Raw genomic sequence first — 24,498 nt, 5'->3', positions numbered from 1 at the left:
GCTTAAATTTAAGTTTATTTAAATAAAGGATTTTCTATTGCATTCTATTCTTTTTATCTCCTTATTTTCAATTGTCCACTTCCAATAAAGTAGCAGTTTTTGATTTCTTTTTGTACTGTCAAAATAGCATAAAATACAACTATCGAATTTGTCCCCTTATATTACAATAATTTTCTCGTTTTCTTCTCATTTATGAAAATAAATCTTATAGATTAAAATGTATGCATAACTAATAATATAAAAATCATAAGAGAACTTTTTCGCAAGCTCTATTGTGATTATAATAATGAGACATGATATTAAAATTACGGTATACAGATACAAAAACTTAAACCTTAAAAAGGCAATACATAAGACGATTAATAACCAACGATTACTACTTTTTCTCGAATGTTTATTTGTTTCAATCAGCTGTTTACCAGCTCCATTAAAAATTAGACCGTAACTAACGCCCACACAAAAATTACAAACCCACTCCACGCCACTGCTAGTCCAACAAAATCAAGGAGCGCCGCTCCACGGGTGATTTAGCATCAGTCTCAACGAAAAGCGGCGGTCGTGAGCAGCCGCCAGTCAGAATACCATGTCCTTAGCGGGGGCAGCATCCGACACAGAACAGAATAGGACCGAAGAAGACAAACAGAATAATACAAATTCGGGTGCGAGCAAGAAGAAGAACGAAAAAGGCCGAGGGCAGGTACGTGATTTCTTTATTTATTTTTCGAGTATTTAAACATACAGACATACATATAAATATATATATATATGTATGTATACCACATTTACGCTATGTTTGAATAAAAATTTCCTCCAAAAATATATTTTTTTTTATGAAAATTTTGGTAATGAAATGAAATTTTTTTATTGGTCAATTAATTTTTAGGTGTATATAGATCGGTAGATAAATATATGTGCTGTATTTAATAATATTGATTATTAAATACAGTTTGACAAATTATTAGGTATAGTTTAACTCAAAACATTTGGAGCTCTACTATTTTTTTAATTATGTTTAAAAAAGTTTTTTCTCAATTCGTCTAAGTCTGATCGATGATGAATACAAATTATTATTACAAATTACTAGTAGGATGTATTACTTGAATAGAAAGAAAGAAAATATTTTATTCAGTGCTTTTCAACAATGTAAAAAATACAATACAATCACATAATATAAAAAACAAACGAAATTAAAAAAAATCAAATAAAATGTGTATATAATTAAACTTAATTTACCATGCAGATAATCTAAATATATATAACTCAAATGTGACTGACGTAGTGATCTATCAACGCACAGCCCAAACCACTGGACGGATCGGGTTGAAATTTGCCATGCAGGTAGATGTTATGGCGTAGGCATCCGCTAAGAAAGAATTTTGATTAATTCTACCCCCAAGGGGATAAAATAAGGGATGAATGTTTGCATGAAACTTTGTTAATTTTAAACCGATCGGGCTGAGATATTGCATGCATAAAGCTACTATGACTTAGCATCCCCATAGAAAGGATTTTGATAAATTCCACCCCTAAGGGTATAAATTAAAGCGAGCGAAGCCGCGGGCAAAGTTAAAAATAAACATAAAATATCTTTAATCATTTTTTTACATCCATATAGGCACTGAAATGGCTCCACTCAACTTTAATGTATGTTCTATGTGAACATACAGCTGATTTTCAGTGGCACCAAGTATAGTTTGTTTTATGTGTGTAAAGTTATGTACTCTGTAAGACATACAGTTCTGTAGACCTAATAAATAAATAAAAATATTTATGTACATTAGTGTTTCCATTACTTTGAAATTAAACAATACAAAAAGACTTTAATCTAGTTTCCATACATATTTTACGGTATTAAATTACAAAACTGACAACACAGATAATGTCAAATTCGTCTCCGAGATAATAAAACAAACTATAGTAATGAGTCTCTACTCATTACTATAGTTTGTTTTATTATCTCGGTCTCTACCGGATTATATGCATTTGCATATTCGCATATCATTTGCATATTTATATTTTAGCTATTCTCAGAGGTAATAGCATATTTTACCTAAGATCTAGTTATGACGCATATTATCGGTACATTTACAATATTTTTCACTCACCCTGCGTTCCGAAATGCAACTAAATTTAATATAATAAAAGTCACAAAGTATAAGAGCTATTGAGTAATAATTGTGACTTTTACTGCATTTCGGAACGCAGGCACTCCCCGCGCGCGTGTTTTTTTTTTAATTTACGATAATACAATGAATGAGACAGACCTATTACGCATATAATTGTTTCATGTTCATACTTGCTTACGTTTACAAAAAAAAATATTTTAATGTCATATAATGTTACTGCACCTCTCCCTATCAAAAAATAATTTACTAATTTTATGCTGATTTTGAAATAAAAGATAATACTTTTCTAATTTTTTTTTTGGATTCCTAAAATTTATCATTTAATTTTGTATATTCTGCCAATTTTCTTGCATATTTCAAGCATTTTTCATGCATATTTGCATGCATATAATAAGCTTTTTATGTTGCATATAATCCGGTCTCTAGTAATGAGTGTTCTAGTAATTAATAGTAATTTCAACTGAATATTTTTGATATTTAATTTTTCAATTACTATTGTTTACGCTTCTGCATATTGTTACATCAAAGTTATCATGTCACACTGTTTGTTACAATACTCCTGCGAAACGGCTTCACCGATGCCTATGAGATTTTGTATTTATAGATTCTACATAGGTCAGTAGATCTTTCTTAGACCTACTGAATATGTACATATATTTTTCAAAATAAACAATTTTCTCTCTAAATGATAACCACCAACTCATTCCTGGTTTTTTTTTTAATATATGTACGAAATATTTTAATTTAAAAATGTATATACAACCCTACATTTTCAGCCTTTTACCATCAACCCCTATTTTTAATAGTGATTTTATGTAGTAGGTAACGGTTATTTCAATATTACAAACAGACAGTCCAATTTTATTTAATGTATAGATAAGTTCGTCGTGTCATATCAAGTTCCCCAACAATTTTTCCCGCGTGTCTATATATATAAATAATAATAATAATATAATAATAATATTTCAGGACAATTCACTCAGCGCCATCTACAGGGTACTAGACAACCGATATAAATACATGGATACATTTTTTTTTATATAAACATATTATATATAGAAAACACCCAGACCGATACAAACAATCATACTCATGATTACAAATGTTTGTACCGTGCGAGGAATCGAACCCACGACCATCGGATAGTAAGCAGTGTGCTAAACCACTAGACCACCGAGGCTGTCAAAGCAGCTGAAAACGACAAGGCAGAAAACTTAAAATTGGAGTGTCTGTTTGTAATATAGAAATAACCGTGTTTTACTAAATGCATCTGAATATAAGTACATACAGTACATACAGCAAAATATTTTTTTTATAATTTTTATCTCTTTGTCTGTTTGTTCCGGATAATCTCTTAAATGGCTGGACCGATTTTGACGGGACTTTTTTTTGCAGGTAGCTGATGTAATAAGTAGTAACTTAGGCTCCTTTTATTTTAGAAAAATAAACTTAAATTCCACGCAAACGATGTCGCGGATACAGCTTGTTCTCAATAATATCTATGTCTAATCACATAAAATAACCTATTTTGCTATTACAACTAAAAAACATTACTCGGTTAAAACCAATTTGAAACATATCATTATCTGTGGCAGACTATAGACTAATAAAGTTTAGAAAAACAACGGAATTGGTAATAAAGTGGCCTTCGAATCATTGTACCATCATTATACAATTAATCAGAGTGACTGCCTGTCCTTATATGGGTTTATGGCGTGGTAAAAACAAGGAGTCACAATTGATGGCAATTTTATATTGATCTTAAACGCCCACCTAGTCTAAAACCAATTGTATACCATATATTTAGTTTAACACGCTGTGAAGACGGAAGTTTCAATTATTATACTGTATTATTTACTAGCTATTGGCCCCGGCTTCGCCTGGGTGTTTTATTTTTTTTTATTGGGTGTCGCCTGCCGCTATCGCCTGGGTGATCGCTATCGCCTGGGTGTACATGTATTATACATATAAACCTTCCTCTTGAATCACTTTGTCTATTAAAAGAAATCGCTTCAAAATCCGTTGCGTAGTTTTAAAGATTTAAGCATACATAGGGACGGACAGACAGCGACAGCGACTTTATTTTATACTATACTAGCTACTGGCCCCGGCTTCGCCTGGGTGTACATGAACATACATATAAACCTTCCTCTTGAATCACTTTATCTGTTAAAAGAAACCGCTTCAAAATCCGTTGCGTAGTTTTAAAGATTTAAGCATACATACGGACGGAGGGACAGCGACAGCGACTTTATTTTATACTATACTAGCTACTCGCCCCGGCGTCGCACGGGTGTACATGAACATACATATAAACCTTCCTCTTGAATCACTTTATCTGTTAAAAGAAACCGCTTCAAAATCCGTTGCGTAGTTTTAAAGATTTAAGCATACATACGGACGGAGGGACAGCTACAGTGACTTTATTTTATACTATACTAGCTACTCGCCCCGGCGTCGCACGGGTGTACATGTATTATATATATAAAACTTCCTCTTAAATCACTTTATCTATTTAAAAAAACCGCTTCAAAATCCGTTGCGTAGTTTTAAAGATTTAAGCATACATAGGGACAGACAGCGACAGCGACTTTATTTTATACTATGTAAATATGATAATGATGATGATGATGAAAGAAACAAAAAAATAGAGTAGTAAAACACAAAAGGGGAACATCATTACGGGGGTTATCAGCTTAATTCTTATTAAAGTTTGTAAGTATGGATGTTTGTTACTCTTTCACGCAAAAGCTACTTAACGGATTATGATGGAATTTTACAGTAATATAGCTTATGCATCGTAATACAACACGTTATATATTTTATTTAATTTTTTAAATCATCCTATTAAATAGATAAGATCCCACGCAATTTTACTCACATATACGCACAGATGAGACAAAATAATTATCAATTGCAACACAGCTATTAAACAAATAAAGGATAATGAACCTTATGACTGATGTTGTAAGGTTTAGGAGTTATATTTGGACAGCAGGAAGTTTTAAACAATACAGACTTATACGCAATGACATCTCAACGCGCCCTTCGATTGATCAACCGAAACGGCATCATTATAGGAAATACACTCATCCCATTGTATTCATAATAAGCTTTAAGTAAGCTCTGACTCTATTGAGTAGTCATGTTATATTAATTTTACATAAAATACTAGCTTCTTGTCGCTGTTTTTTTCAATATATATTGAAATTTAACGAAATTTATATATATATATATATATATACGAAATATACTGTAGCCTTCGCAAGTTCTAAACATGTTACTTGTCGGTTCCTATTTTAATATTAGTAGTAACTAGCAATCGAAAGTAATAATTGGTATATGAGAACTGGCCAAGTTAGACCTTAGGCTACAGTATATTATCCTAAGTTATAAGAAGAAATGATATTTTATATTATTATAAATACATTTCAGGACAGACCATTGAACTTAGCACCTATTTAGATCTCATCTCTTTTGTCGTAGAAGTCAACAATCAAGGCATATATCATAATATTAAACTCGGCTATCATTTCACATTTATGTTTTTGATGGGATATATGTATATTATATTCGTTTAATTGCCTTTAAAATTCATTTCCACACGCTGGAACCTAAGTGGTCATGGACAGTGCGGTTTCAGAGGAGCTTCCTCCCGCGTACACTTACATTGTGGAATGAACTTCCTGCCGAGGTTTTCTCACGAGACTACAGCATGGGGTTTTTCAAGAAAGGTATATTAAGGTTTCGGAACGCGCACGTGACACCCCTGGTGCTTCAGCTACGGTAACCATTTACCATCAGATGGGCCGTATGCTTGTTTGCCATAGTAGTATAAAAAAAATCACAAATGACTTTGGATGAATTCAGATTAAAAATCATTTCATTCATTCATCAACATTTTGAATCAGATAGACCAGTTTGCTGTTTTAATATTTTTTCACATATCTCCCAGTACCGACTAGAGATTTAATAGAAAAAAATAAAAAGTTGATCTTTTTAATCTTTTCTACTAAATCTGTTTCTTACATAAAAGTTAATATTTTGGTTTGTACGACTTTTTTAAAGACGAACAAAAAAATATAATTGGCAAAAAAATAAACAAAAAATTGGAATGAGTGAGTAGTATACATATAAAATTTCATCAATATGAGTAAAGCCGTTTCGGAGAAGTATGGCAACTAACACTGCGACACGAGAATTTTATATATATAGTACTTACTAGCTATTCAATATTATTTCTATTTGACTTTGGTGGTTTGTACTTAAACTTAAAAATGTAAAGTAATAATACAATTATTTAAAAGGTTTCGCACGGGTGTACATGTATTATACATCCTCTTGAATCTGTTAAAAAAAGTGCTTCAAAATCTTACGTTGCGTAGTTTTAAAGAATTAAGCATACATAGAGACAGACAGACAGCGACAGCGACTTTGTTTTATACTATGTAATAATAGTTACTATAGTTAGTAATTTTTTGCCGGCAGATGTCAGATTCTTACATGTGGAAGGAGCAGATTCATACTCTGATGAAGGGCGGAGAGAGCGAGTCCGATATATCGGATTCTGAACATTTTCTCACCAAAGGCGCTTTCCTTCTCACTCCCTCTCATGGGCTCAGCATGGAGAAGGCTTCCACCATCTGCGAGAAGATGGAATTCAAAGGTTGCTTCTCGTTAACCAAGACAGCGACTGGAATTCTATTCAAATTCTCCAGCGTGGACGATTACCAGATGGTCTTCAAGAAAGGTTTCCATAAAGTCACTGGCTCCAGGTTTTATAGGAAGGTAATTGGGATAATTTCAACGGTCAAATTATATTTATGCTATATTTTCCAAAATATCATTTCTATATCTTCGCTGTAATCTCAATTGGAGTAGTCAGAAGTATTGCAAGTATCATTCTTAATAAGTATTTTTTTATTTTATTATTGTTTTCATCTTTCAATATAATTTCATCAAAATTGTCGATCTCCCTCTCTCTCTCTGTCGCTGTCTTTATCTGCTCTTTTTAACAATTACTTTGCTGAATCGGACATTATGATTTTCGCATTCTATTATTATTTTTTATTTTATCATTGTCTGCATCTTCTAATATCATTTCATCAAAATTGTCGCTCTCTCTCTCTATCTCTGTCTTTATCTGCTCTTTTTAACAATTTCTTTGCTGAATCGGACATTATGATTTTCGCATTCTATTATTATTTATTTTTATCATAGTCTGCACCTTTCAATATCATTTCATCAAAATTGTCGCTCGCTCTCTCTCTCTCTCTCTCTGTAGCTGTCTTTATCTGCTCTTTTTAACACTTTATTGCTAAATCTACCATCATAATGTTCGCATTTGGTTATTATTATTTTTTATTTTATCATTTTCTGCATCTTCTAATATCATTTCATCAAAATTGTCGTTCTCTCTCTCTCTCTCTCTCTCTCTCTCTGTCTCTGTCTTTATCTGCTCTTTTTAACACTTTCTGCTAAATTTGACATCATAATATACGCAATCTGTTATTATTATTTTTTATTTTATCATTGTCTGCATCTTCTAATATCATTTCATCAAAATCGTCAGCCTCTCTCTCGATATCTCTCTTTATCTGCTCTTCTTAACACTTTCTTACTGATTCTGAACATATGACTATATAACTGTATTTTAGTTTATTGGATAAATTCATATTGCTCAATTACAGAAACAAAATTATTCAAAAAACAAAATCCCATTCGTTCCACTTAAGAATAAGTGGTTTATTCAAATGTAGTTCTGGAGCTTTATAATTTATAGTCCAATTATACACGGTGCTTATAATTATTTAGAATTATATAATGAAATCGAAAGACATAATCAAAGGTATCTTTAGAATACTTTAAAATTATTACAATAATTTATGTTTTAACAAATGCGCTTTCAAGCAGTTCTTTAACATTTTTTGGAAGATACTTTAATGGCCATTCAAGATTGGCATACAGTCTACACATCAGCATTTTAAAATCACACCTCACTATATTATCATTGTTTATCATTGTTACACCTCGACCAGATTCAAATCGCTTCTCTTTATTCTATTATTCTATATTCTGGAAGAAATTCTCTATTAGCGACTTTGTCTTGCTCATTGTTGTATGTTTATATATATTTATGCATAATCATCATTTCAGTCCGTATTTATCCACTGTTGGATTTAGGCCTTTCCCAATGCTCTCCACCATGTGCGATGTTCTGCCTTCCGCATCCATCTACACACAATAATCTATATATTTGATTTTTTTCTGTGAGGAGATCAATAAAGAATTTTCATTCTTTTTCGGAATGGCAGATGCATGACATCTCCCAAATTCCCACGAATCAACGCCGCTACAGATAATACAATACTAATTGCAGATCGCAATACCATGCCGGCCACAGAAGACGTTCACGATCTACGTGTACGATGTGCCCGACGAGGTGCCAGAGGAAGATGTACGCCATGCTCTGTACAAGTACGCGTCTGTGGTCGAGGTCGTACGCCTTCACTTCTCTGGATCGCCAAGAGATGGTAATTTTTATGTAATTATAATGATGTCTAAGCTAGTGGTAAGCGGTAACCGCCGCTTCATACAAGCGTTGCCGTTAACAGAATAGTCAGCAGTATGAAATGAAATGATATTTTTTTTTTCTCCTAACAAACACTCACATCTCCAGGTACATAACCGAATGTGCATGTGATATATGTTAAATTAAATACGATGCCTGTATTACAGCAAATAAACTAAAATCACACAATGTTTACAGGAAATCATAAACTATTAAAACTTTACAACAGTAAAGTTCTCCTCGCTCAAACTTTATTGTTGTAAAACATTTTCTAACACTGTTTTATGTATATAGGCAGCCTTATCGTTATAAAGCTATCTCTTCTAGGCAAGCTTATGATTTTTACTGGATAATGAACTGTATTTCGAAATGATCCTTAAATCACTGATGTAATAAAACGTTATATAATCTTATGACCTATTTTGTATGCATACTTCATCATTACAAATTTTAGAAAACAGCATGCACGAATAAAGTCAATTATTTTAGTTGTTTTTAAAAATCATATCCAAGACATGACGTCTAAATAAATTAAACAATAAATCTGTCCGACTCCAGGTACATCGACTCCTAAACCAGTGGAAAAGACTCCGCCACGAGCACTAACAACCATCGATGGAGAACTGGTCAGCAGCATGGTCCCCAAAGAGGCAACCAGCGTCATCCGAGTCACTCTCGCCAATATAGAGGAAGCAAACATTCTGCTTCAGAATGGCCTTGATTTCTATGGTGCCACGTATTTCCCTACGGAATTGGCAACTCCGGCTCAAGCTGCTAAACTTATAAAACCAAGCAGGTAGCTATTACCTTCGATTATGGTAAAATGGTCTTTAAAATAAATAACTTTAGTGTTATTTTCTTGGGTAGCTATCACTATGTTATCTACTTAAACAACAATATCCACATTTTCTTTGCGTTGACTAATTTCATTCCTTGAATCTATGAACTCTGGTTTCTAGTTCTATTGAATTAGAAAAATCTATTGAGATGATTCTATTTTACCTTGTATCTAATGACAATGTTCTTATCTTTTAGTTTTACCATCAGATAACTTAGACATTTCCTAAAAACTAATTACATTTAACAATTGAGACAACGCCATCTAGTCCCAAGCTAAGCAAAGCTCGTTTTATGGGTACTAGACAACTGATATAAATACATGAATACTTTTTTTTGTAAATAAATACATATTATACATAGAAAACACCCAGAACGATACAAACAACCATACTCATGAATACAAATGTTTGTACCGTGCGAGGAATCGAACCCACGACCTCTATGTATCTCTATATATTGTTTAATACCCATACATAGAAATAATATAATATACATAGAATACATATAAACATACCAATACAAACAATCATATAAATGTTAATATCCTACGAGAATCGAACCCGCAACAATTGTATTTGCGTTATTCTTATTTCGTATATTATAACTAACATATAGAAGTCCGTTTATTTCCAGAGTGACTGGCGGAACGGTTTCTGCTAGGGTCCGAGATCTGCTCCCGGTATTCGATCAGCAAGGCTTCACTAAATTCGCACCGCCAGCTTCAAGACTTGTAAAGCCGCGCTCCAAGTGAGAATCAAAGAAAAAGAGACGTAATTTTTCATTGCTGTTGATATACTGAATGATAACCATTTGATATTCTTGAAGATATTAATAATAATAAAATTCTTATATATCACGAATATTAAACAGATGACAAATTTTATAATACTAACAATTCCATAGTGGAAGAAGCTCTAAATGAAGCCAATGAAAACAAACACATTTAAGTTGAGTTTGTCTCACGGCCTATAATGGTAGTAAATCTGCGGATGACAAATATTACACTGATAATGTGAAAGTAAATAATGTCAATATGCACAATTACATTGTACTGTACAGGTATGATATATTTAATTAATGTAACATATCATGTAGGACATCATAAAAGATGGTCCAAAATCTCCTGCTCGTTACTTAAAATCATTTCATTGTATATCATTTTATGAAAGTTCATGATACAAATATATTTTTCAATAATAATAATCGTACTAATAATTGAACATAAAGAGGATCACAGAATCGCTGTGCGTGATGAGGCAGTTGAAGCAAAAGTTAACCTCATACGTACTAAACGTAAAGATATTGAAGTAAATGAAACTAATTCTGTAGATTTAGGAACTTGATCATGAAGATTTAATTTCATTATTTCTACTATCAAATTAGATTACTAAATCAGTTGACGACGGCATGATAAAATTATGTCTTACGATGATGGCGTTTTCTCCACGGATCTATATGAGATATGGTCGAACTCTAATGAACAAGATTCATCTTATTCATTAGTATCTAATTCCACTTGACACAGTTGAGTTGTACGAAACAAAATCTAACAATCATAAATTAATATAATTCACAAAAGCAACAAAATCCTTATTCATTACAATGACATTTCATTTTAGAAATATTATCGCTTATCATGTGCCAGTACCGGTATGCATTTATTGTTAGTTTACATTAGATTACTAAAACGTGTGCCATTTTAATTATCATATATTTGTTTTCCTTTTATCGTTCAATGTTACTAGAGATATTAAAATATAAATTTAATAGTATCGCAGTTTTATTTTGAACCTTATAATAAAATTGTTACGTAATATTAAGCAAAAAAGTATTTGTTCTTAAATTTCTCTCACAAATCTCATTTCTTAAGATATTAGCACTCATTCATTGTTGCAAAGTTCTAAAATAATAATAAGATCAGCTATCTATAAGAACATAGCATAGTTACATCAAGAAAAATCTAAAACAAAAGTACATACTAAGCTACCTGTTAAACAAGGCCATGGTGATAATATTATAGAAGATTTTATCACCTCACGCTTAGAGTGGCGTGACTAAAATATTACAATCAGAATCCTAGTCTAGTATGGACAGATAAAATAATATACTATCAATCACACACATAACACTAAATCTAAGTTTATTTATAGTAGATAATACAGAAGTTACATTTTTAAGTAATACACGATGTAAAAGAAAAAATGCAGTAATTTATATTATAAACATATTTAATAAAAGTCATTTATGACCACGAGTATCACAGATTATAAACATTTGTTCGCTTTAAGCTAATTAACTTTGAGTAAGTATTTAATTCCTAACAATTATAAATCTAAACTTTAGGGTCATTTGATTTTTTCTTATTTCTAAATTTTTCTTCGATCTCTTGTAAACTTTTGCCTTTAGTTTCTGGTAGTATGAAGTACATTAAACCAGTACCAGTAAGAGCTATGACGCCATAGATAAGAAAAGTAATCACTTCTCCTAAATGCGTCATCATTCCAGGTGCAGTTTTTACAACTGCGAAAAACGCCGCAAAAGTTGTACCAGAACTAATTCCAGATCCTAATCCTCGAACTTTTGTTGGAAATACTTCACCGCACATTATCCATGGCAATGGAACTAAACCTATAGATATAGCACAAATATACATCATCAAAAACATCATTGGTATCCAAGTGAGATTTGGTGGTTTCCAGTATAAGTACATAGACAACCCTACCATTGATAGGGCTGTGAAAATTCCGCTGATGAAACACAATGGTCTTCTACCATACTGTTTACAAATTACACATGCGACAATGGACATAACAACTCTTAGAGCATCTATTATTAACATTACCATGTAATGGTCAAGTCCTTTACCGACAGCTTTTTCTACTATTTCTATAGAATAAAACGCAACAGCATTGACTCCAGAGAATTGACAAGTTACGAAAAAGGAAATCATTATGAACAAAGGTTTCAACAATTCAGGACTCTTAAGACTAATTAATTTCTCTTTCCAATTCATTGCAGGTTCAGCGTCGACTAGCTTTTTGCTCTCAATGAGTCCTTTTAATTCATTATTCGCTTCTTCACCGTAGCCTCTCAGCCAGTAAAATGATTCGGCTCCTTTCTCAATTTTTCCTTTTGAAATCAACCAAGTTGGACTCTCAGGGATAAAGACTAATATTGCTACAGTTAGAACTGGAAACAGGCAACAAATCGTTGCAGTCCATTGCCATGTAATAAATGTTCCAATGAGATGAGCTACAAATATGCCCACGGCAATGGCTAAAGATACACTCGCGAGGAAGAATCCTCTGTATTTAGGATCAGATGTTTCTCCAATATATACAGGACCAAGAGGACCCAGCAGACCGACGCAAAGCCCAGTAAAGAATCTTCCAAGAAGCATTAACGTTAAATTATTAGCGCAGGCAATGAGGATCCAACCGAAAAGGAAAGGTCCACAGAGAATGTAGTGTGATGTTTTTCTTCCGAATTTCTCCATAAGCCATCCAGATATGAGACACCCTGGCGCCATGGGTAGTGCAGCCATTGCAGCTGAAAAAGCACAAATATTCCTTATCAATATATTGTAATTTAAATTTCCTGTATTTGAACATAATAATAATAACCCTGAATTCACATTTAGCTCTAAGTTAAGCAAAGTTTGTGTGCTTGGTACTATACATACGGGTGATATAAATAATTCAATACATTTTTTTGTAAGTGCTAATACAAACAATTATGACAGACCAATACAAATTACTCACTCACTTTTTATTAGAAGAGTAATCGAAACCGCGGTCATTAAAAATAAAGCGGGTACACCACCACTGGACGGCCGAGGCCGTCACATTTGTACTAAATTGTCTCGCCTATTTCTGTATCAGAAGTTTGTTTTTAAACTTAGTTCTGCTTAGAAATATGCAATACGACAGTTACTTACTGCAATTAGGATAAAAGAAAGCACCTTAGTTCATAGATATGCGAACGCATTGCAGGCAGATGATGATGTGATTATTGTTCATCATTTAGCCGATTTCCATCAGGTGGCCGACAGCTCTTTTACCATTCACGTTACAAAAGCGAAATTAAACAAATTTGTTCAATCAAACTTATAGACCTACCTATCCATGATTTTGTACTCTCGTCGATTAGTATAGGACTTCCGGGAAGTTGCAACTGCGGTAACAAAATGGCGGAGTATCCAGACGTAAGACCGGCGGTAAAGCTCAAGAATATTGATGCCATTGCAGCGAGCGACTGGAATTGAGTAATTGTCACATTAATTACTATTCAAAGCTCTCATTTACTTATTTATTGGTAAAACAATTTGCAATCATATACATAAAATCAACACACAGACCACGGTAATGGCCTAGATTACGCCAATAAGGAGCAGGGCATTATCAACTACATACGGACCAGGAGGTCCTGACATTGAACGGTGACGCAGCTGGGGTCGAGTCAAAACGCGAGTTTCGAGGCATTTGCGGCTCGGGTCCTTACATCCAACATGCTGCCCACCTTCATGAAGGAAGACTGCTGGCCGAGAGGTAGGTATTTTTTTTATGGATAATAATGGAATGGTGCACCCGCCTGCGCTAATGGTTTACGCTGGCGGTGCACCAATGGAAGATGATAAGACGAGCATGGGGTCAGGTCAGTGGTGCCCCGCCAGCGTAAACCGTTAACGCAGGCGGGGTCACCATTCCATTGTCATCCACTAAAAAAAAAGTAACCTTATATCAACCATCAGATTAAACTCTATTATAATCATACACATGTCATTAAAGATAATTTAATAGCATAAGATTAGAATAATAAGTATCGTAATCGATCTTTTATGGGGATAGGTATAAAAATTTACAATAAGATATCAAAGGATATACTGGAATTACCCTTAAATAAATTTAAAACAACTGTTAAATCATATTTACTGAGCAAAGCCTATTATTACTCACTAAACGATTACTTGAATGAGGAGCTTGCATGGCAATCGTTGTTCATGCATGGGATCAATTATATACTATAATAAATTTGATGTTTATAAGCGGCTAAAATGTCCTACATGAATAAATTATTTTTTAATTTCAAGATATATTATTCTGTAATATAAGTAAAATATAAGTAGTAAAATAATAAATCAATATATATATATATATACATTTATTTATGACTTCTTTTTATATTGTAGGTGTAATTCACCAGGATAATGTATTTAATCGTAATATACGAGTATAAACATCCACACTGGCGCTCCTACACACCGGCGCCCCCGGTCGCCTCTCCGTTCGATACCCCGTTCAATTCAAATGGGGATCGAAATTACGACGGCCTGAGCCGAGGTTCGAACCCCTAGCGGTGCCCTCAGACTAAAGTCGTATCCGTCAGGCGGGAGTTGGCCTTCAGCCGCTCCATAAGTCCTTCCGTGGGTTTGAAGTGCCATCTGCACTCGCCCCTACCGTCCAATGAAGCTGTTAATGCCAGCTGCCCGGAGCCGAAAAAAAATAGAGTACAATGATTAATAATTGAGTTCGAATCCAATTCAGGTTGACACTATTTTTCGAAATATACAAAATACAAAATTGACTAAAAAACATGTTGTAATAATTTCTTTTTTTATTATCTTTTTTATTTAATTATAAAATTAAATATTTAATAAATCCATATTCTCTGGTTAGTGGGAGAACCGAAGTGATGCTCAGTATATTCATACTTAAAGTGATGCTCAGTATGAAGAAGCAGTTTTTATTCTACTATTAATAAATAGTAGGAAATGACTTTTCAAAACTGCTTGTATTAAGTTTATTTGAATGAAGATTATTTATATGTCTATTAAAACCGAAAGTATTTATTTTTGGATATAAACTCAAACTTTCAAAATGGGTTTTTTTAAATATGCAATTATGTTTAACAATACATTCACATTTCAATACAATTATAGTAAGGATGTAAAAAATGTATTATTTTATTTGTACTTGTCTCGCGTGTTGCTCTTTTAAATATAAATTTAGCTCAGAATTACATTTTTAAGAATATTGTTTGAATACAAACTGACAAATAGCAAAGTTGACATCAATAATGGAATAGTTACTTTAAGTAACAAAATAAATCAGTCATAGTTATCAGAGCAGATCAGTTTCTACAAGCAGCATCCGTTCACACGTCACAAGAAGAACGAGAAAGAAACTTGCGTGTTAATTTTTTAAATAAACGTTGTTCAGATCACATATTTAAGAATTTTGTATGAATACAAACTGTCAAATATCAAAGCTGATAAATGCAGTTTATAATTGAACATCCGTTACCTACATTTGCTATCTGCCGACGTGCTCATTAACATATTCTTAGTCGAATAATGAAGCAGTCTTCAATACTGATAAAAATCCAATTAAAATAGCACTCCAAACCAGAAAACGAGTTTAATTTGCACCAAAAATAATCGATTACTGATATCAATAAAATAAGAAATTACAGAATACGGAGCAGAACAAATTAGGAAAGATCCTAATGAACAGTAATTCGTAAGTACGAAGGTGGTAAGCTAACCATCACGATGTATTCTAAGACACTCATGATGCTGTCCATGTAGAAACATGGACGACAGATACCACTTTCCATTAGACTGTTAGAGTTGAACTGAAAGACAGTAGTGGGTTATTATAATTATTCATTTTTACAAGCCCAAATTATAAAGCACTTATTGCAAATTAGTAATGGCTACCGGTAGAAGCCGTAGTATAGCGATATATAATACAATTTTTGACTGAAATAGTTAAGCTATTCAATGACATGCCATTAAAAAATTAACGATCCGCACTTGCTTCGCACGGATGTGCAGCATAATCGTGCATAATCGACACAGTATAACTATATGGATGTATTATACATATGAACCTTCCGGAAGAAATCATAGTTGACACTCTATCAAAATCCAAAACTTGAAGAGAGTAAGAAAGAAATAAAAAAAAACATATTTATTAATTGCAAAAACAAAGAGAAAAAGACAAAAACAAACGAAGTAAGCAGATAAATAGATGGAGATAGCTATATCTAACACGGAATTAAATCATATTAATTGTGGAATGAATCACCAAATATATTCTGTTTTCGCAAAGATATCGCGTAAGGCACTCTTTAAAGTAAACCATTATTTATTGGCTGAACGATAAAACATTTCGTATACATAAAGACTTTTTATCAAATAAAAGACTAAACAAAATTATAGTTACCAACTATGAATCTATTCAAGAGGTTATTGACACAGCTCGATGTGAGCGCGATAACTTAATCGGAATATTATAATTTAGTATAGTTATTAATACTAATTACTATAACTGTAAATGTTGCTAACCTAGAAATACCTCGGTGTGATTAGATAAAATATATAGCAAGAGTTTCTTTTATTCACAAAATATTAATAACACATGAAAATCTGGTCCACAGTGAAACAGAGCTTGTACTGTGAATACTAAACAGGTGATAGAAACACTTAAGCATATTCTTTTTTTAATTACACTAAATATAGAAAGCAAAACCAATGCAATCAATCATACAACTAAACAATATCTAAGTATGAGAATCGCCTGCAACCATTACATGGTAACCAATGCTAAAACATGTATATAAATAGTAATTTCTTGAACCTATCTCCAAATTCGGAATGCAGATACAGATAAGAAGAACGGGGAAAATGATTATTGACACTAACCAATCTATTACCAAGGTAGGCTTTATATTTGACTCTCCTCTGTCTAGGTGAGGTAGAGAGAGAGAAGAGTTCAGCTATCAAGCAGTTGACTTTCCAAAATATGTTTTGGTTGATAGACATAAGGTAGAATAAATTACATTTCAAGAAACAGACACATCTAAATATCCCTCACTGGTATCGCTTGAGTGGTAGGGCATCACATAATAATGGGATGTTCATAACGTTCATGTTCATAGGCGGCGGTTACCATTTACCTCAACACGTCAGCTTGTTTGTCATTAAAGTCTTAACATTTTCACGTAGGGATATCAGTCAAATCATACTTAGGTATGTCATATATTATTAGATATTTATCATTTACTTATCTTCTTTATTTGATCTCTGAATGATATACATATAACCTTCTTTTTGTAGTACTTCTGATTGGTACATATTTAATTGATGATACTGTAACAACAATGTTGCTCTTACCTTGCTCACAAACGAGTCTTTCAATGAAATCTTATCTGTAGTATAATGTCTAGATAAGGACTTATTCTCTACATCTTTTTTAGTATTTTAGGAGTTACAATATACTCGTAAACAACTTGATTGATGAATTTGAACTTAAATAGAAATATATATAAAGTTTATAATTACCTGTCTCCACATAGGCGAAAATCTGACTACTGTTGTAGGCTCGGCTAACAATGTTTCTTCTTTGTTACTTTTATCACTGGAAAGCCCATTGTTAGAACTAGAGATTTTTATATTTTCATTATATTGTGACATTTTCTCTTCAATTTTATTTGTATTATTAATATCTTCTTCATTACTATTCTCCTTTCCATCTTGACGATTTTCTTTTTCTTCTTCATTTTGTTGTACTTTAGCTTGGCTGTTGTTTATAGATTCTTCTTCGTTTTGTTCTATTCTTCTGTCTTGCTGATTGCTTGCATCAGCATTATCCATTTCTATATCTGAAATCAGTAATTTAGAACAATTAGTGTTTTTTTTTAAGAACTAATTAGTATCTTTGCCTTCACCTGGGTTTAATGATTAATAGTCAATTCTCTTTTAAATGGGTATAATGATTGATAGTAATTTTTTAATGAAAATAAAGTACGGTTCTTGCTACTGAAACTGAAATAAGATTTAAATGTCATATAAAACACACCTTTGCAAAATAGCTTACTATAAAATTGAAGAATTCATTAACGATAATAATGTTTTTATAGAAAAACTTCTCTATCTATATATCCATAGCATTGACAATATTATCTGATTACACTAATAATGAGTGCGTAGCGATTTCTATGTTGATTATCGCATGCCTCTTACTTACTATACTGTAATTATTTATATATAAAAAAACACATCTATTCAAAAGAGCAACACATAAGTTTTTTGCTCATTCTTCTTGTGATGAATCTGCATTCCAAATGAGTGGTAGAATCAAAATATGACTATTCAAAAGTGTTTGTAAGTATGGATGGATGTTTGTTACTCTTTCACGCAAATACTACTGAACGGATTTTTATGAACCGTTACAGTATATAGCTATACTATATCTTATACATCAGAATAATATTTAGGCTATAAATTTCACGCGAGTAAAACCGCGGGCACAGCTAGTATTATTCAAATAAACTTACATTGAAGCACTTTTGAATAGTCATCACTTTTTTTTTTAATCTACCGCTCATTCGGAAAGCTGTCTCATCACAAGAAGAACGAGCTAGAAACTTGTGTGTTGCTCTTTTAAATAATTTTATTCTTACTTTATATACTGCCCACCTTCATGAAAGAGGACTACTGGCCGAAAGGTGTGCTGTATCGGCGTTACCGTGGCAGATTGCCGTCTTCAGTGCCGTGATCACACAGACAATATTATTGTATTAGTTTTTAAATATTATATTATATGTATGTTAGTCTATAAGGTATTTATAATATGGGCCTAGTTGCCTGAAATAAATGAATAAATAAATATATATACAGTTCAGTGCTCAGTGCAGGGATCGTTGTTTAAGCATTTTATCTGTATTTGTTCAAGTGAAAGTGTACTATTAAATTTATCAAATATTAAATTTATTAAATTTATCAAAAATGTGAACATTTCAAGTGTTGCGTACACCATAAGATCGAGAGGTTACAATACTTGTAATCACACCACGTACAATGACAGTGGTGACGGTATATTGTATGTTGTTGTTTTAATAGTGCATAATATTATATCAGCCTATATTATGACGCAAAAAGATATGCCGTGTATAAATATAGTCAGAGTTCAATAGTTGTCTCACTTGATTTAGTTATCGGAGCATGTGACTGTGTATCACATGACTAACAGTAAATATAATATAGAAGTAATATATATATTGAGACGATCTCTTAATGTACTTTGACTCTGTGGCCTAGTGGTTTAGCACATCGCCTTACTGCCGATGGTCGCAGATTCGATTCCTCGCACGGCGCAAACATTTGTATTCATGAGTATGATTGTTTGTATCGGTCTGGGTATTTTCTATAATATGTATGTATTTATGAAAAAAAATATCTATGTATGTATTTGTATCAGTTATCTAGTACACAAGCTTTAGCTAGGTTAACTTGGGTCTAGATGGCGCTGTGTAAATTGTCCTGAGATTATTATTATTATAATATATAAATTTCTCATCACAATATTAGTTACCATATCTTATATGCATATTTAGTAGGTCTGAGAATCGGCTACCATCTATTTTTATACCCCTAAGTGATAAAGGTTTTTTTAAGGATGATAATGGAATGGTGCCAATATCGTATCGGCTCGGAAAATATCCTGAAATAGACTATCAGCCTATGTCACTGGGACTATAGTCTATAGGGACTGGTCTGCTCTAATCACTATGACTGATTTCCTCTTATTAATTGTTTAACCAGTTGTTGCTTATTCAATATTTTTTCTATTTGATTAATTAATTGAATTAGTGCTAATCGGTGGTTTGTATTCACACACTTAAACATAAATTGTAAAGTAAGAATAAAATTATTTAAAAGAGCAACACACAAGTTTCTTGCTCGTTCTTCTTGTGATGAGACAGCTTTCCGAATGAGCGGTAGATTAAAAAAATGTGATGACTATTCAAAAGTGCTTCAATGTAAGTTTATTTGAATAAATTATTTTCTATTCTATTCTATTCTATTCACCATCTTTTTGAAATAAATGCAATAAAAATAGTTTTTTTTTTGTAGCATAGAGGACAAGCGAGTTTGCGGCTCACTTGATGGTAAGTAATTACTGCGGCCCATGAGCATTCGCAATACCAGAAGAGTTGCAAGTGCTTTGCCGGCCTTATCAAAACTCACTATTTTCCATACAAACTTTGAATGTTATATCTATCTATAGGTATACCTAACAGCTTTTCCCCCTTTCAACCCCTTACAACCCTTAACAGCTTAAAAAATAAGTTCCCCCTTTCAACCATTTCATCTCCAACCTTTTAACAGCTTAAAAAATAAGTTCATCTCAACCATTTCATCAACCCCTTACAACCCTTAACAGCTTAAAAAATAAGTTCCCCCTTACAACCCCTTACAATCATTTCATCTCCCTTTTCAACCCCTTACAACCCTTAACAGCTTAAAAAATAAGTTCCCCCTTACAACCCCTTACAACCATTTCATCTCCCTTTTCAACCCCTTACAACCCTTAACAGCTTAAAAAATAAGTTCCCCCTTACAACCCCTTACAACCATTTCATCTCCCTTTTCAACCCCTTACAACCCTTAACAGCTTAAAAAATAAGTTCCCCCTTGCAACCTCTTACAACCTTTTTCATCTCCCCTTTCAACCCCTTACAACCCTTAACAGCTTAAAAATAAGTTCCCCCTTGCAACCCCTTACAACCTTTTTCATCAACCCTTAACAGCTTAAAAAATAAGTTCCCCCTTTCAACCCCTTACAACCCTTAACAGCTTAAAAATAAGTTCCCCCTTGCCATTTCAACCCCTTACAACTCTTAACAGCTTAAAAAATAAGTTCAACCCCTTACAACCCTTAACAGCTTAAAAATAAGTTCCCCCTTGCAACAACCTTTTTCATCTCCCCTTTCAACCCCGTACAACCCTTAACAGCTTAAAAAATAAGTTCCCCCTTTCAACCCCTTACAACCCTTAACAGCTTAAAAATAAGTTCCCCCTTGCAACCCCTTACAACCTTTTTCATCTCCCCTTTCAACCCCGTACAACCCTTAACAGCTTAAAAAATAAGTTCCCCCTTTCAACCCCTTACAACCCTTAACAGCTTAAAAAATAAGTTCCCCTTTCAACCCCTTACAACCTTTTATAGCATTAAAAAGTAGCCTATATCCTTTCTAAGGGTGTAAATTCTCTGTGTACCAAATTTCATTTAAATCAGTTTTGGCGTGAAAGCGATACAGACAGACAGACAGGCAGTTACTTTCGCATTTATAATATTAGTAAGAATGATAGACGACATTCCTGCCGCGTCGGCATACAAATGTGCTGCGTATACAAAAGAGCAGCGTGGTCACCAGTATGATTACCAATTATCCTTGTTCGGGATGTCCCGTTTCCAAATCCCCGTGTTTCTCATCCCGACTCGGGATAAGAAACACGGGATCTCGGGATCCCGAGTCGGGATGTATATGTGAATACATCCGCAGTGTCCCATTGTTGATGTATTCACATCTTATTAATATTATAAACGTGAAACTTTGTAAGTATGGATGGATATTTGTTACTCTTTCACGCAAAAACTGCTGAACAGATTTTGATGAAACTTTACAGTAATATAGCTATACATCAGGATAACACATAGGCTATAAATTTTATGCGGTTGAAATCGAGCTATTTTATGCAATAAAATTTCATTTCATTTCATAATCACACTTATATCAGAACATCACACGTGTTACATACATACATACATACATACTGAACAGAACCTCATTCAAAAAGCGCTCATTAGTATTTATATATATTTTATAAATAATCTCACGATAATTCACACAACGCCTAGACCCAAGTTAAGGTAGCTAAAGCTTGTGATATGGTTACTAGATAACTGATACAAATACATAGATATATATTTTTGATAAATACATACATTATTATACATAGAAAATTTCCAAACCGATACAACCAATCATACTCATGAATACAAATATTTGTGCCGTGCGAGGAATCGAACCCGCGACCATCGGAAGTAGAGGACATGTTAAACCGCTTGACTACCGAGGCCGTCACTTAATGGTTTAAAAAAGATATTAATAAGACTTTCTGGACACTTGATTTTTTTGTCGGTCCCGATTTTATAATGTTTAAATCCTATTTTGTTTAACAGAGTTAGTCACTCTAGTCCCAATTACCCATGCATGACACGCAAAGCATTGTTCCTTGAACTAATTATTGCATAAGCGACATTTTCTATGCGTCGGAAAAATACTTGTATGAATTGAAATTATCAATATTACAATTATAATGACTTGAAGGTACCCGGATAACTGCAATTTTGTAACGACAGAGGGTAAGTTTAATAATAATAATAAAATGACATCACATAACTCATCCATGCTTGGCTAAGGCCCGCGTGTTTGAATATATTACCCTCGTAAAAAGGTAGATATAATATATATAAAATTCTCGTGTCACAGTTTTCGTTCCCATACTCCTCCGACACGGCTTGACCGATTCTCATGAAATTTTGTGAGCGTATTGAGTAGGTCTGAGAATCGGCCAACATCTATTATTCATACCCCTAAATGGTAATGGATATACACCAGATACCATCCAGAAAAACCCCATGCTGTAGTCCCGTGGGAAAACCTCGGTAGGAAATTCATTCCACAATTTCTTAGAGAGACGGCACTACTTAAAATATTGATAATAAAAAAATAAACAAAATGACAGATAAACATACAAAATAGAAAAAAAGCAGACGGTTACCAGATACCATCTGGTGGTGCGTCATTGTTTGTCATTACGATTATATAAAAAAAATCAATTAGTTCATCATTATCATCATTACATAGTATAAAACAAAGTCGCTGTCGCTGTTGTCCCTGTGTATGCTTTTTATACATAGTCTGACTATCATTACATAGTATAAAACAAAGTCGCTATCACTGTCTGTCCGTCCCTAAGTATGCTTTAAAACTACTCAACGGATTTTGAAGCGTTTTTTTTAATATATGTGATTCAAGAGGAAGGTTTATATGTATAATACATGTACACTGGTGCGAAGCCGGGTCGAGTAGCTAGTATCATATATACTACGGAACCACACAAATCATTTCGATTTACAAGGTCGTATTTCATATGTACTTGCAGATGTTTTTTGTCGCCCTCCAATTTGTTAATAACAGCATTATAATTGGTGAATAACGAAGCGAAAGGTACAAGATTCGATTTCCGGGTCGAGGTATATACATATATCTATTGCTTGGAATTATTTTATTAAAAGCGTAGCTATCGGTTATCGTTTAGTAATAGAAAAGGGACTTGACTAGACTAGGGGGCAATCTATGTTGGGGATCAGTGTGCCCAGTGAGGTAGAGGGGCCTGATGCCGACCCCAAAGGAATGGGATTTTTTTTTGTGGGGTTTTTTGGGCTATTGTCAAATGTTTGTAGCACCTGTAGCACTGCGACCTAAAGTACGATTATTAATTCAAGTCAGTAAAATGACAAGTGCAACTGTCACTGATACAAAAAAGGGTGACCCGCTACAATAATAATGTCCGGCGATCAATAGACTTAGACATTTAGTCACGCTTTATTTTATTAGGTATCAAAACCTTTTTTTTTAATTTTTAATATTTAATACATATCGTATTAAATAATACTATTTTAGAAATATGGAACATACCAACATATTAAAATTTCTCACTATAACATTATTACAAAAGCTGGGAAAAAATGTAAAAAGAGATTCAGAGAAATTAATACTAGAATTTTTATTTATATAAAGGCAAATTGATGTAATGTAATGTAAAAAATGTAATCTCGACTAACTTTTAATTGTAAAAACTCGATTCTACCACATCACTATTTAATTGGGACTAAAAACCTGCAACACTGGAAATGTCATTTTACTGACTGGAATTAATAATCTTACTTTACATAGATCTATTGTGCTTGCCTTTTTCAATGTTCGCTGCCTAGACCCGTCAGGAAGAATTGAAGGATATTCTTAGGAGCGATGGTTTTTATCTCCTCGAGAAAGAGTGTAAACTTTCAACCACATATTTTTATGTATAGGATGTGTAGCGTTTCC

General features: G+C 33.1%; 2 protein-coding genes across 4 annotated transcripts in view; one reads left to right on the top strand and one right to left on the bottom strand.

Annotated features, from left to right (window-relative positions):
* The first annotated feature begins 542 nt into the window (after window positions 1-542).
* On the top strand, window positions 543-10,619 carry LOC131842687 (uncharacterized). Of its 2 annotated transcripts, none has more exons than XM_059191264.1 (5): window positions 543-697; window positions 6,615-6,914; window positions 8,506-8,659; window positions 9,256-9,493; window positions 10,171-10,619. In XM_059191264.1, the coding sequence occupies exons 1-5, from the start codon at window positions 584-586 to the stop codon at window positions 10,286-10,288; spliced, it is 924 nt and encodes a 307-aa protein (XP_059047247.1). In that variant the 5' UTR covers window positions 543-583; the 3' UTR covers window positions 10,289-10,619. The 2 variants fall into 2 exon arrangements, with proteins under 2 accessions (XP_059047247.1, XP_059047246.1); XM_059191263.1 differs by having other exon boundaries at window positions 10,156-10,619.
* A 229-nt stretch (window positions 10,620-10,848) lies between these two features.
* LOC131842675 (facilitated trehalose transporter Tret1-2 homolog) overlaps window positions 10,849-24,498 on the bottom strand; it is a 34,301-nt gene continuing 20,651 nt past the window's right edge. For both annotated transcript variants that reach the window (XM_059191247.1, XM_059191248.1), the window contains 3 exons: window positions 17,882-18,201; window positions 13,656-13,791; window positions 10,849-13,086 (listed from right to left, as the gene is read on the bottom strand). In XM_059191247.1, the coding sequence (XP_059047230.1) occupies window positions 11,870-13,086; window positions 13,656-13,791; window positions 17,882-18,193 (1,665 nt within the window). In that variant the 5' untranslated portion in view covers window positions 18,194-18,201 and the 3' untranslated portion in view covers window positions 10,849-11,869. The remainder of the gene's footprint in view (window positions 13,087-13,655; window positions 13,792-17,881; window positions 18,202-24,498) is intronic.

This window comes from Achroia grisella, unplaced genomic scaffold (assembly GCF_030625045.1).
Source record: "Achroia grisella isolate CSIRO2021 unplaced genomic scaffold, CSIRO_AGI_Agris_v1 utg241, whole genome shotgun sequence".
Classification (NCBI taxonomy): Eukaryota; Metazoa; Arthropoda; class Insecta; order Lepidoptera; family Pyralidae; genus Achroia; species Achroia grisella.
This window is presented reverse-complemented; position numbering and strand designations above follow the sequence as displayed.

What these genes read in the sequence shown, in the direction of transcription:
- LOC131842687 (XM_059191263.1), top strand. Translation starts at nt 584, where the DNA reads ATGTCCTTAGCGGGGGCAGCATCCGACACAGAACAGAATAGGACCGAA. An exon ending in ACGAAAAAGGCCGAGGGCAG is followed by an intron (nt 698 to 6,614) that starts GTACGTGATTTC and finishes TTTTGCCGGCAG; the next exon opens with ATGTCAGATTCTTACATGTG. An exon ending in AAACTTATAAAACCAAGCAG is followed by an intron (nt 9,494 to 10,155) that starts GTAGCTATTACC and finishes AACATATAGAAG; the next exon opens with TCCGTTTATTTCCAGAGTGA.